Genomic DNA, 14,119 nt, shown 5'->3' on the forward strand with positions numbered 1-14,119 from the left:
GGAAATGTTGAGCTGATCATAAAAATAGTAACTTTAAAAGCAAGTGCCTCTGTGTATTCCTTCTTCTCTCCCCCCAACTTTTAAAGGTAGTATATCTCAGTATTTATTTGTAGTGCACTCTATCCTTACTTTTAAAATTTCAACTGGAATGGTAAATAAATTATAGTCAGTCTGTCTGTTTTATCTATCTATCTATCTATCATCTATCTATCTATCATCTATCTATCTATCTATCTATCTATCTATCTATCTATCTATCTATCTACCTACCTACCTACCTACCTACCTACCGTGTTTCCCTGAAAATAAGACCCCATCTTATATTTTTTTTAACCCTGAAATAAGCGCTTGGCCTTATTGCCATGCGCTCAAAAGCCTGATTGGGATTATTATCAGGGGATGTCTTATTTTGGGGAAAACAGGGTATCTATCTATCTATCTATCTATCTGCAGGTAGTCCTCAACTTACGACCACAATTGAGCCCCAAATTTATGTTGCCGAGAAATTTGTTAAGTGAGTTTTGCTCCATTTTACGACTTTTGCTTGCCACTTTTGTCTAAGCGAATTACTGCATTTTATTGGTTCGATTTATATGCCGCCTTTCTCCAGAGACTCAGGGCGGCTTACAATGCTTTTAAGCAATAGCCTTCATACTTTTGTATATACCTGCTTAGTAGGGCTTTTTTGGCCCCCCCAAGCGGTGTTCTATTTTATACAAAGTCAGCTTATTGCCCCCACAATCCGGGTCCTCATTTTACCTACCTCGGAAGGATGGAAGGCTGAGTCAACCTTGAGCCTGGTGAGATTTGAACTTGCAGTAATTGCAGGCAGCTGGTGCTATTTAACAGCACTTTAGTCTGCTGCGCCACCAAGGCTCTTACTAATTTATTAAATTAGTAATACCATTGTTAAGTAAATCTGGCTTTCCCACTGATTTTTGCTTGCCAGACGGTCATGGCCTCATGACACTGCGAACGTCGTAAATGTGAATCTGCTATCAAGCATCCGAATGTCAATCATGTAACCATGGGGCTGCTTGCCACAGGTCGTGTGAAAAATGGTAATAAGTCGCTTTTTTCAGTTCCGCTGTAACTTTGGTCACTAAATGAACTGTTATAAGTCAAGGACTATATCTATCTATCTACCGTGTTTCCCCGAAAATAAGACCCCGTCTTACATTTTTTTGAACCCTGAAATAAGCACTTGGCGTTATTTTCGGGGAGGTCTTATTATTTTGGGGCGCGTGGAGCAAGACGGGGCTCCTCTTGCCCTCTTACCTGATTTCCAGCTCTGTGTTTAAATAATTTCGGGGAGGGCTTATTTTCGGGGAAACAGGGTATCTATCATCTATCATATCCATCATATCTATCTATCTATCTATCTATCATTGATGTCTGTCTGTCTGTCTGTCTGTCTATCTATCTATCATCAATCTATCTATCATTGGTGTGTGTGTGTGTGTGTGTGTGTGTGTGTCTGTCTGTCTATCTATCCATCTATCTATCATCAATCTATCATTGGTGTGTGTCTGTCTGTCTGTCTGTCTATCTATCATCTATCTATCCATCCATCCATCCATCCACCCACCCACCCACCCACCCACCTACCTACCTACCTACCTTCAATCTATCATTGGTGTGTGTGTGTGTGTGTGTGTGTCTGTCTGTCTGTCTGTCTATCTATCTATCTATCTATCTATCTTCTTTCTATCTATCTATCTTCTTTCTATCTATCTATCATCTATCTATCTATCTATCATCTATCTATCTATCTATTTATCTATCATTGGTTTGTGTCTGTCTGTCTGTCTGTCTGTCTGTCTGTCTGTCTGTCTATCTATCTATCTATCTATCTATCTATCTATCTATCTATCTATCGCTCTACCATTCTTATACCCAATGTTGGTTCCAAACATTTTATCAAAAGCTTCTTTATTATTGCCACATCAAAACTAAACAGGCCTCAAACCCTGTTTAATTCAACAACAAATTTCATAAATCAAAAGGTTTCTGAGCAAGAGGGAAAGGAGAAAAAAGGTTTTAATTTCTTTAACAACTCAGATCAGATGTTTACTTTTTCTTCAAGCACCTTAACAGCAACGCCTTGTTCAAGTTCAACAGGAGAATACACAGTTATTATTTAAATAACATTTTAAACATTTTCAGATACAATCCATTCTGCAAACAAAATTCCTGGGTTTTTTAAACTCTGAGTGAAGACAAGAAACAGATTTTATTTGTATCAGAGCACCTAAATCACACAGTTTGCACTTTAAGGATAGAGAAAAGTATCCGGGCACTTATCTTTACTGACTTCTTGTCAGTAAATACTTCTTGGGGTGAAAGCGATCCTTTAATACTCAGTACGATTTATCCAACATCAATCTTCTACGCTAGACATCTATGATATAATGCACTTTGGGGACACAGAACCAGCCTACATAGAAACTTCAAAAATGCTACAAAAGGGGGGAAGACAAGAAACCTCGATGAAAAAAGGGGTGAGAAAAGAGAAAGAGATAATCTACACCTCTTGGGAATTAAGTAATGCACCTTTATCAAAAGGGGTGCAGCTAAAGCTGGTATTTGCTGAATATTTCCTGAAGGACCAAAGATTCTGTCTATCCGTTGATCCGATAGTTCGAATGGATTTGAGGCTTGATGTCAAAGATCAAATCCAGCAAACTGTCCATCACTTCCTCCCGATTCTTTTGGAAGTTCTCCTGAAGAATGCCCATCTTCTCCTGGGTTCCTTGTTCCACCACAGTGGCGGAACTGCCGTGGGAGCCAAGTGCCTGCGATAAAGGGAGACAAAAGAAAAAAGAAAACGAAGGCCACCATTTAAAATTCAGCTTGTCCAGTTAAGTTCTGCATTTCTAAGAACCTTCAATGCCTCTGTGTGACACAGCCTAGCAGTGTTTAAGCAAGCAGGGAGGGGAAAAATCTGTTTTTTTTTTTAAACAACCCACAATCATGTGATGATTATGCCTCCACAGTTCCCCAAACTGCAGAAGCCAATTTAACGCTGAAAGTCCTAGACTGAATTCTTATCCTTTCAGAAAGGAAGAGATCAGATGATTTTGAGGGTGAAACTCGAAACTGGAAAATTACAGGCAATCCTTGAGTTACAGCCACCACGGAGCCCAACATTTCTGTTAAGTGAGACATTCGTTAATTCGAGATTAGCAAAAATGTATTCAAATTTAAGTCCAACCTGTTGGAAGTGCAAACAGGCACAGGGTACTTTCTTCCACGTCTGGTGGCTTTGCCCCAAAATTAGGAAGTGTTGGGAAAAACTAAGAATTTGGCTAATAGAAATAACATCGGAAAAAATAGAACTTAAACCAGAGATTTTCCTATTAGGGATGATTAAAGAAAACTATAGAACTATAGAACTATAGAAATAAAGTATTTAATATTACAGAGTCACTGCAGCCAGATTGGCACTCGCCCAATATTGGAAAACTGACCAACTGCCAACAGATCAATTGATAATCCAAAAAATCTATAATTGCGCGGAAATGGACAAACTTAACATTTGAAATGAAGGACAAGGTAGACTCAAAATGTTATATAGCGTGAAATAGGTGGTGATTGGATAACTCGCAGAAATGAGAGTAAATGAAAAATTTTGTATGATAATAATTAACAAATATGCACCGTTAATAAGATAATGGACGTGTAACCAAAGTCACTTTTTCTTTTTATGTATTGTCGTTTGTATTAATATATATGTATCTTGTATATACATAGTATAGTATTTTACTTTTATATGTTTAAAAAAGTTTTGTTTTTAAAACCAAAAAAAAAAAAAAGAAAAAGAAAGAGACATTCGTTAAGTAAGTTTTGACCCATTTTATCATGTTCCTTGCCGCATTTGTTAAGCGAATCACTTGCGGTTGGTAAGTTAGTAACGTGGTCATTGAGTAAATCCGGCTTCCCCGTTGACTTTGCTCGCCAGAAGGCCGCAAAAGGGGATCGCGAGACTCCAGGACACTGCAACCATCATAAATATGAATCGGTTGCCAAGCGTTTGAATTTTGATGACATGATCATGGGGGATGCTGTAAAGGTCGTAACTGTGAAAACCGGTCGTAAGTCAAATTTTTCAGTGCCGTTAATGGTCACTAAATGAACTATTCTAAGTTGAGGACTACCTCTATTAGCAAGAGAGAAGGGCTGAGCCTCAAAGGGGCAAGGGTGGGTGAGAGGGTGAAGCCACTACAAAGAATCTCGCACCCCAACTGAATTCCCATTCTAATACAGGAACAGACAGGAAGAGAGAGAGTTTAGCCAGCATAGAATTTAACACACAGCAGCCTCTTTTGCTTTGAAGTCCTTCTCCCTCTGCAAGCGATACTGTTCGATCTCAGCCTGAGCTTCTTCCTTGGCCTGCTTCAGTCGCCGATTCTTCCCTGGGTTTGAAAAACAAAAGCAAAAAGTTCAGAGGGCAAAACAGAAAAGAGGCTTTTCTGAGATTAATTTCAAGTGATAACGTCGTATTCTGAAAGTCATCCAGGCTGAAATCATTACAAGTTCAATGGCTACCCACCCGCCTCCCGTGGAGGACCTGTATACTGCACGAGTCAAAAAGAGGGCTGTGAAAATATCTACAGACCCCTCGCATCTGGACATAAACTGTTTCAACTCCTACCCTCAAAATGACGCTATAGGGCACTGCACACCAAAACAACTAGACACAAGGACAGTTTTTCCCTGAACGCCATCACTCTGCTAAACAAATAATTCCCTCAACACTGTCAAACTATTTACTAAGTCTGCACTATTATTAATCTTCTCATCATTCCCACCACCTATCTCCTTCCACTTATGACTGTATGACTGTGACTTTGTTGCTTGTATCCTTACGATTTATATTGATATTGTTTCCTGATTGCTTATTTGTACCCTATGACTATCATTAAGTGTTGTATCTTATGATTCTTGATGAACGTATCTTTTCTTTTATGTACACTGAGAGCTTCTGCACTGGAGACAAATTCCTTGTGTGTCCAATCACACTTGGCCAATAAAGAATTCTAAGAATTCCATCTTTTCCTGAAAAGTTAGCCCACAGAACCGGAAACACCAAGTCTGATGCGTGGAGACAATCCAGTTTTTGAACATTCATTGTTGTCTTAACTAAAGACTTAAAAACATTGACATTAGTCAGAATTACTTTCCTAGCAATGCAACATTTCCAGCACATGATATATGACTCCATTGTTCTTGGCCAGACTAAGTTCCTTTCTTGAAGTCCTGCCAGGTGAAGGTTCTAGAGACCGCTATATTAAAAATTCATGCAAACATGGTCTGAAAATGCAATTTAAAAACCAGCGGTTTTAGCTAAGCTGAATTCCCAGCACAGATACTTAAAAATACGCCAACACTCCATAACTTTCACAATTCTGTTTTAATCAAGTTAAACTGATGCACCGTAGATCTCGGGGAACTATCAGTATGCTACTGACGTTATGAAGACCACAGGAAGACTGCAAACGAAAATTGGTTTTACACAAGTAAGTTATGAAACAAAATTCAAAAATTATTCTCAGAAGGAAGGCAGGATGTCTCTCCATATCCCAATTTGTCTCCTTTCCTTGGATCGGAGCGTCTCTTAATAATAAATAATGCAAAACAAGATCTCTGCTAGGGAATAGCTTGGGGAGATGTTTCAAAGATTAGGTTTTGATCAAAATATTCCATATATGATAGTAACCTTTCCTCTGGATATGCTGGCCATTAAATTCTGCAAAGCTCAACCAGCATTAAGTGGTTTGCAGCCTGACCTTTGGAGGAAAAACTATACGGGAAGTTTACGGCTACGGCAAAAAATCACATTAGGGAAATTTCCCCAATTAAAGTGGTTCTTAAAACCTTTCAAACAGGGTAACTAAAACCTGGAAAAATGAGAAATGAAGTCTTTAGTGAGGCTGTTTCTTGGTTATCCTCAAACAAACCTACCACAAAGCTAATAATTATCCCACCAATTATCCTCAGTGGTAGGTTTGCTCCTTTTAATGTTACCTATAATTTTCTTTATTTTTAATGAAAGTTTAATTTTGTTTACTGTTTATTTTTAATTATAAACTCTCCAGATTCATGGACCTTGAGATGGTTAATAAATACATGAACTAAACACGCAGCCTCCAGACGAGTCAATGCTATCCCACCCCCCCAACCTGTTTTTCTCTGTAAAAAAAGACAATTTAGGACAAATCCCTTCTATCAACCCCCTCAAAATCAGTAAATCATAGCATTGCTCCGATCCAGAAATGCATCAGTTCCTTCATGGATTCAATTTGTAGAGTTGACCATCTCTCCTGTGCAATTCTGGGCAGCTCCCCTAATTAAAAGCCAGTAAATAACACAACTGATGAGCCAAATGCACAAATCAATACAACAACACAATAACCCAATTTAAAAACCCCAGACCCATTAAAAAGCAGGCAAGGAAAAGGCATGAATCCATCCATACAGGGCCATATTTGGATAGGGTTTGTTTTAAGGTAGCCTAAGGGTGTTTTTTTTTATGTACGCTGGGGAGGATGGGAGGTGTAGTCCAACCATCCCCCCCCCACCTCACCCCGTACCACTATAATGCAAAGAAAATGATCAAAAAACCCTGAATAGATGAAACAGGCAGTGTAAGGTCTCTGGGGAGGCTATGGGTGGCCCTTCCCACGCAGGATGATGGGATATGTGGTGGCTCTACGCCTTCCCTTTCCTAAAAGATGGGGGGGGCAGAGGATGAGACGTGGGATGCAATCCCTCGGGACTACCGTTCCCATGCAATCTGGGCTGGAAAGGCTGTAGATTAACCCTCTCCCCTTATGGGCCGAGGACGATGGGAAGTGTAGTCCAACCGACACCACCCCCAAAAGACCACCACCATGGAGAGAATTGGGACAAAACTCTTTGAATGGATGAAACAGGCTGGGAGGTTATGGGATATGTAGTGTCTGTGGAACCTCCCTTCCTCAATGGCTGGGGATGATTGGACGTGGGGTCCCAGACCCTTCAGGACTATGGGACGATGGGAGGTGTAGTTCAACCAACCCCCAATTTCCCCCCCTGCCCAAGACCACCGTAATTGGGGAAAAAACTCTTTGAATGGATGAAACAGGCGGGAAGGCTATGAGTGACCATAAGCCACACAGGATGATGGGATATATAGTGTCTCTGGAACCTCCCGTCCTTCAACTGCTGGGGATGATTGGACGTGGGGTCCCAAACCCTTCAGGACTACCACTCCCATACAAGCAGGGCTAGAAACACTGTAGATTAACCCTCTCCTCTATAGGCCGGGGACGATAGGAGGTGTAGTCCAACCAACCCCCAATTCCCCCACCCCGCCCAAGACCACCATAATTGGGAGAAAAAACAGGCGGGGAGGGGGGGAGGCTATGGGTGACCATTCCCACGCAGGATGATGGGATATGTAGTGTCTCTGGAACCTCCCTTTCCTCAACGGCTGGGGATGATTGGGCGTGGGGTCCCAAACCCTTCGGGACTACCGCTCCCAAACCAGCAGGGCTAGAAAGGCTCTGTAGATCACACACATCCCCCTTCCTTCTCCCTTAAGGGCTGTGGACGATGGGTGGTGTAGTTCCCAGCCCCTCAGAAAGAGCCCCGCTTCCTCCCATCGCAGCCAAGGAGGGCCACTCACGCTTGCGGGCCTCGGCCACCTTCTCGGCGGCGCGTTTCTCGGCCTGAAGCAGCTGCTGGATGCCCTGAGACTGGCTGGCCATGACGGAGGCGATCCTGACAGGAAATTGTGCCCGGCGGCCCCGAAAGAGGACTGCAAAAAAAAAAAAAAAAAAAAAGGACTCGTTGCCTCTCCAAAGCCCGCCCTTTCCGGCCGTCCCGTCGTTTGATTGGTAGGGATAGCGGAAGTGCCGTCGGAGGGCTGTGGAGGGGGGTCGCTCTAGAGCGGGAGGGACAATCCTTCTCACGTGAGAAGCAGCCCGAGTAAGTACACGTATCTTTTCCCCCTTGGCTTTCTCAAGAGCAGGAGAAGCGTTTTCAAAGGGAGCCAGGGCTTCGTTTCCACCCCGTAGTCGAACTCTACGGTTTTGCCCGCTCTTTTTTTTTTCCCCCTTCCCTCAAGGCTTGAAAAGTTTCACTGCGCATGCGCGATTTTTCTCCCGCCCTTTTTTTTTGTTTCACTGCGCACGCGCGATTTTTCTTCTCTTCCCCCCTCCCTTTTTTTTTAAAGGAGTCGTACTGTTTGTTTTCCAAAGAAAGTTTTATGTATCAAATACAAAAGTTGATTTGCTTAGGTTTGATCCCCGCAACAAAGTATTCATGCACACACTCTCTCTCTCTCTCACACACACATATATTTAAAAAAAAAATAGAATGAAAAATAAAATGGGAGACAGAAATTTATGTTTAAAAGTAACAGTAGAGTTGGAAGGGCTCTTGGAGGTCATCTAGTCTAACCCAGGAGACCTGTACTAGGGATTCGAACCGCCGAACTGCTGACCTTTCTGATCTCAGGGTCTTAACCACTGAGCCACCTAGTCAGAGTGTTTTATTGCATTTCACATAATATTTATTATATTATTATTATCACTTACCATGACTATCATTATTATTATTAAAATAGAATTTTAAAATATTAAACGGTGGGGCATATCCGCCGCATTGTGCTTTCATGGTCTTTTATTACTTACTTTATTTTATTTATTTTATTCAATTTGTATACCTCCCTTCTCCTACTGGACTCAGGGCGGTGCACAGCCAAAATAAAAACATCCCAATACAAAATTTAAAAATTGTTAAAAGAATTACACAACTTTGGCCTAAATTTAAATTCCCGACTAAAACCCATAGACAATTAAAAATCTAACATCTCCAAAAAAAGGGGGGGGGTTACACCAGCCCTTTATTATGAGATAACGAAATGCACATTAAAATAACTTTCAACTCCAGCTATTTAAATTAAAGCCCAATTAAAATTTACACAATTAAACTGCATTCGGAGAGCACCAGGGACCCCCCGCAGTTCAACCCTGAGCTACAAATATTCTCTTCTATTTTATTTATTTTTATTTATTTATTTATTTATTAGATTTTTATACCGCCCCCTCTCCCGAAGGACTCGGGGCGGTGAACAGCCAAAGTTAAAAACATACAATATAAACAATTAAAATACGTTTAAAACAGAATTAAATCTAAAATGGCTCCCCAATTTAAAATGCCTTACCCATACCCCTATAAAAAGACGAATTTAAAACTTAAAAATTTAAAATTTCCACATTTAAAAAGGGGGAAGATTTAGGCCAGGCCAGCTTGATAAAATAGAAAGGTCTTAAGCGCGCGGCGGAAGGTGCGCAGATCCGGGATCCTACGTATCTCCGGGGGGAGCTCGTTCCAAATCGTAGGTGCCCCCACAGAGAAGGCTCTCCCCCTAGGGGCCGACAGCCGACATTGTTTGGCCGACGGCACCCGGAGGAGCCCCTCTCTATGGGAGCGTACTGGCCGGTGGGAGGCTATTGGTGGTATTGGTGGTATTGACGCAAATGCAATCTGAATGATCAACGTAGCATAGTTGGCTTGTTACCTCTTTGCGATACTTTAATTAAATTCCTGTATTGAGCAATTGCATGGACCGAAACGGTCACAAATGAAGGCGAATCTACGTGTCCTGTTGCAGGATCCAATCTGGGATCAGAGGTTTTGTCTTCAAACTTTCGGACTCGTGCTAGAACCCATCTTCAGGGAATTTCTCTCCAGCCGAGTGTGTGTTATGCTGTGTGTGGCATTTATATAGTGCCTGGTTGTGTGTGGCTTTTTAGATGTTGATTGGGGTGTGTGGATGCCTGGCTTTTACATCGATAGCTGTCGTCTGCCTGTGTGGCCCAGCGTTGAATGGCTGGTGGTAAATCAACCCTCCTGTTGACTGACGAGTGGCCTGTTTTCCAGGATTCAAATCTCTTCCCTGGCTGTTTTTGTCTCTGCTCGTGCAACAATCACATCTTTTCAGAAAAGCAGCCGAAAAAAACTGTGTGCAGTTTTTTTAGATGTACAGGCAGTCCTTACAACAGTTCATTTAGTGGCCAAAGTTACAACGTCGCTGAAAAAAAGGTGACTTAGGACCGTTTTTCACACTTACGACCATCGACCTTCTGACGAGCAAAATCAACGGGGAAACCAGTTTCACCGAACAACTCATTTGCCAAGGGCAGTGATTCGCTTAACAAAAGTGGCAAGAAAAGTCGTAAAATGAGGCGAAGCTCACTGAACAAATGTTTCATTTAGCAACTGAAATTCTGGATTCAGTGGTGGTCGTAAGTGGAGGACAACCTGAAGTTCCCTGAAGACCAAACCTCTGATCCCGGTGACCGACTCAAGATTGGATCCTGCACCAAAATGATCCTTTCCAGCCAAGCCTCCTCTTCGTTTTCCATTTCCCATATAAAAATCCCCCACTTGATCTAAAGCTGATCCTTTGCGACTTATCTCCCAATGATGTCAAAGTTTCCTCGGTTAAAAATTCTGCCTGCCAGGATTCTCAGCCAGAAAAAAAAGGGAAGAAAGAGCTGCTAAACCTTGTGAATTTCCACTGTGGTTGGAACCGTGTTAACAGGAGTGACACTAAATGCTTTAGCTATAAACCTCACTTACACTTTAATGGCTGTGTAAATGCTGCGTTAAGTGAAAAGCAAGCACAGAGTATTCTAGCAGCCTCAGCTTCAGCTGCTGCAGGAGAAGGGGGGGAAAAATCTGCAAACGATGCTCGAGAATGACTAAAAACTAAAAAGCATGGCATAAAGGTCATTTTCTGCTGAAGTTTACAAACGACCCGTGAAGCACAAAACAGCACAAAACTCTGGGGCTGCACCGTGTGATCCACAACCCCCCTGATGTTTTAAAGGTAAAGATTGGTTGGCAGCCAGAAGCTCTGCGAAAGGCTTATAACAAATGACCCTATTTACAGCCAGAGCCAAGCGTGATCGCCTTGCTAATCAGATTATACTGGGAGGGAGGATTTGGCACATAGCATTCGGTTCCAAGCAGGGCTGTTTTAAAGAACATTGGAACAAGCGGGAGAAGGAGAAACAGGAGAAGAGGAGAGAGAATCAGCAGAAAGGGAGAAGGAGAAGATGAATAATGAGCAGGAAAGAAGGAGAAGGAGAAATAGACAAAAGAGAGGGGAGAAGATGGATAACGAGCAGGGGAGAAAGAGGGAGAAGAGGGAGGAGGAGATAAAGAGCAGGAAAGAAGGAGTAAGATGAGGGGATGAAGAAAATAGATAAGGAGCAGGAAAGAAGAAATGGAGGAGGAAGAGATAAGGAGCAGGAAAGAAGAAGGAGTAGATAGATGACGGGGTAAAGAAGATAGATAAGGAGCAGGAAAGAAGGAGAAATGATAGAGGAGGAGGAAAGGGGGAAGAGATAGATAATGAGAAGGAAAGAAAGGAGAAACAAGAAAGGGGGAGAAGATGGATAATGAGCAGGGGGAGAGAGAAGAAGAAGACGGAGGAGGAGGAGATAATTAGCAGGAAAGAAGGAGTAGATGAGGGGATGAAGAAGATAGATAAGGAGCAGTAAAGAAGGAGAAATGGAGGAGGAGGAGGAAAGGGGGAGGAGATAGATAATGAGCAAGATAGAAAGAGAAACATGAAAAGGGGAGAAAATTGATAATAAGCAGGGGAGAAGAAGAAGAAGATAATCAGCAGGAAAGAGAGTAAGATGGGATGAAGAAGATAGATAAGGAGCAGGAAAGAAGGAGAAATGGAGGAGGAAGAGAAGGGGAAGGAGATAGATAATGAGCAAGATAGAAGGAGAAGGAGAAACAGATGAAAGGGGGAGAAGATGGATAATGAACAGGGGAGAGAGAGAAGGAGAAGAGGGAGGAAGAGGAGATAGTAATGAGCAGGAAAGAAGGAATAGATAGATGAGGGGGTGAAGAAGATAGATAAGGAGCAGGAAAGAAATGATGGAGGAGATAATAAGGAGTAGACGGAAGATGTGGTGAAGAAAATAGATAAGGAGCAGGAAAGAAGGAGAAAGGAGGAGGAGGAAGGGATGATCAGCAGGAAATAAGGAGTAGATAGATGAGGGGGTGAAGAAGATAGATAATGAGCAGAAAGAAGGAGAAAGAAGGAGGAGCAGGGAGAAAGGAGAAGGCGGAGAACGATATTTTGCCATCACCTTCTATCTGTCTGTATATGGGCAGAAGAGGACATAGGCTCCCTTCCCCAACTTCCCATTTTGCACACAATGGAAAATAGCTTTGCAGATTTCCAACACATTATCTGCATTTTTTGGTTGTAGTGCTGTGAAACCCGTCTTCAAGCAGAAATGAGGGTGGGGGGAAAGAACAGAAACCCAAACCGTGTTTCATCTATGCCTCTTCACTCCCCCAAACGGGTTCTACTTCATCTGGATTTAGTGGGTTGGGTGAGATGTCATCTACTCTATGTTTCGTGGCTTCCCACAAGGCTGTATTTATGGTTCCTTCAAGCCCTGGGAGCCCAAACTTGGAAAGAGGTGTTTGGAGCAGAGATGTTGAGAAGACCAAACACGGAGTCACACCTGGGACGAAGCGAGACACAAGTAGCTGGATTCTGTGTTGCACAGAATCACCTTTCGTTCAGGTTTCATTCAGTTCCTGCTGAGATAACCATAGCAACTCACCAGTCATCCAGAAATAAAATGCTGCTTTCCACGAAGACAAAAGTAGTTCAGAGAAGGTCTTGGAGAGAGGTTTCCCGGATCAACCAGGAGAGGAAAAAATGTGTTTGGGGGGAAAAGGGAAGAGTTGGGAAGAAATGGCAATCCTCAAGGAGAAGGAGCATCCTAAACTTTTGGTCTTCCTTCCAAAATATCGACTCCCCCAAACCTGCATCCCAGCTTCCAAGCAGGGCCCAGGACAAACTCAACTTCATTCGATTTGCATTTGTTTCAATTCAATTTGGGTCATGTCTCTTCACATGAAGTTCTACTCGGGTGTAATTGTTGGGAGAAATATCCTTTTGGGTTCAGTTCCAAGTGGGGAGGAAGACACTGGAAACCCGGTGGCTGATTGGAAAGATGGTTTATTGGTGGACAGGACCAGATGGTTTTGAGGTCCTGGGCAAAAAAGGCACATGGGTGAGAGAGAGAGAGATTTATATCCTCTGTTGGGCTTTGAATTTGAGCTGATTGGTTGTCAGACTCCCATGGAGCTATGCAGGGGTAACTTTGTAGGTTGTCTATGTCCTAGGCTTGGTTGAGTCTTGCTGGGTGATGATGTAATGAAGGGGCTTTGGGCAATTCCTATTATGGAGGAATTGAAGGAGGTAGATCTTTGTTATGTTGAATAGACTGGCCCAGGCCTTAATGGCCCATTAACAAAGGTGGGGGGAGGGTTGCTGAGTTTCTGCCTCCCCACTTTTTTTTTTTTTTTAATTTGATTTATATGCCGCCCTTCTCCGGAGACTCAGGGTGGCTTACAATGCGTTAAGCAATAGCCTTCATTCTTTTGTATATTTTTATACAAAGTCAGCTTATTGCCCCCACAAACTGGATCCTCATTTCACCTACCTTAGAAAGGATGGAAGGCTGAGTCAACCTTGAGCCTTGGAGAGATTCGAACCAGCAGAAATTTTAGGGGAAATATTCTGCCCTTTTTAATATTTCCTAAAATATCTCCTTTTTCTAGGAGAGGGGTGGGTGCTAACTTCCTACACTTCCAAAATATCGGCTCCCCCAAACCTGCATCCCAGCATTCCAAGCAAGGACCAGGAAAAACTCAACTTCATTTGATTTGCATTTGTTTCAGTTCGATTTGGGTCATGTCTCTTCACACGAAGTTCTACTCTGGTGTGATGAAGGTGGAATCTAGTTGTTCCAGGATAATGTCGCGGGATCCAATCAGGATCAGAGGTTTAGACTTCTGAATTTTCAGACTTGTGCTAGAGCCAATCCTCAGGGAGAAGCTCCCCCAGAGATTCTGTTACTTGGGCTCCAGCACGAGTCCAAAAGTTTGGAAGACTAAACTTCTGGTTCCGGTGACCGATCCAGATTGGATCTACTTTGGTGTCCTGATGGACACCCATGAAATTCTCTTTGCCAGAGAATGGGCATTCTGTGATCTCTTGTTTTATATCCAACCTAGATCTCCTTGT

At 42.5% G+C, this 14,119-nt stretch overlaps 2 protein-coding genes across 5 annotated transcripts in view; one reads left to right on the forward strand and one right to left on the reverse strand.

The window, feature by feature from the left end:
- Nucleotides 1–2,022: 2,022 nt before the first annotated feature.
- ATP6V1G1 (ATPase H+ transporting V1 subunit G1) lies at nucleotides 2,023–8,153 on the reverse strand. Its single transcript, XM_034424616.3, has 3 exons — nucleotides 7,670–8,153; nucleotides 4,315–4,415; nucleotides 2,023–2,795 (listed from the first exon to the last, which is right to left on the reverse strand). Exons 1-3 carry the CDS (start codon nucleotides 7,749–7,751, stop codon nucleotides 2,622–2,624), a joined length of 357 nt encoding a protein of 118 aa, XP_034280507.1. The 5' UTR covers nucleotides 7,752–8,153; the 3' UTR covers nucleotides 2,023–2,621.
- Nucleotides 7,880–14,119, forward strand: part of WHRN (whirlin) — a 109,239-nt gene continuing 102,999 nt past the window's right edge. For all 4 annotated transcript variants that reach the window (XM_060694445.2, XM_087880018.1, XM_087880016.1 and 1 more), the window contains exon 1: nucleotides 7,880–7,971. The gene's annotated coding sequence lies outside the window, so the exon portion shown is untranslated. The remainder of the gene's footprint in view (nucleotides 7,972–14,119) is intronic.

This window comes from Pantherophis guttatus, chromosome 16 (genome assembly GCF_059756535.1).
Source record: "Pantherophis guttatus breed Tessera chromosome 16, ASM5975653v1, whole genome shotgun sequence".
Classification (NCBI taxonomy): Eukaryota; Metazoa; Chordata; class Lepidosauria; order Squamata; family Colubridae; genus Pantherophis; species Pantherophis guttatus.

Excerpts from the sequence above, each read along its gene's own strand:
- ATP6V1G1 (XM_034424616.3), bottom strand. The coding sequence starts at position 7,751 with ATGGCCAGCCAGTCTCAGGGCATCCAGCAGCTGCTTCAGGCCGAGAAA. Across the intron at positions 4,416-7,669 it reads GGTGGCCGAGGCCCGCAAGC|GGAAGAATCGGCGACTGAAG; the intron begins GTGAGTGGCCCT and ends TTTCAAACCCAG. Across the intron at positions 2,796-4,314 it reads TCAAAGCAAAAGAGGCTGCT|GCACTTGGCTCCCACGGCAG; the intron begins GTGTGTTAAATT and ends CCTTTATCGCAG.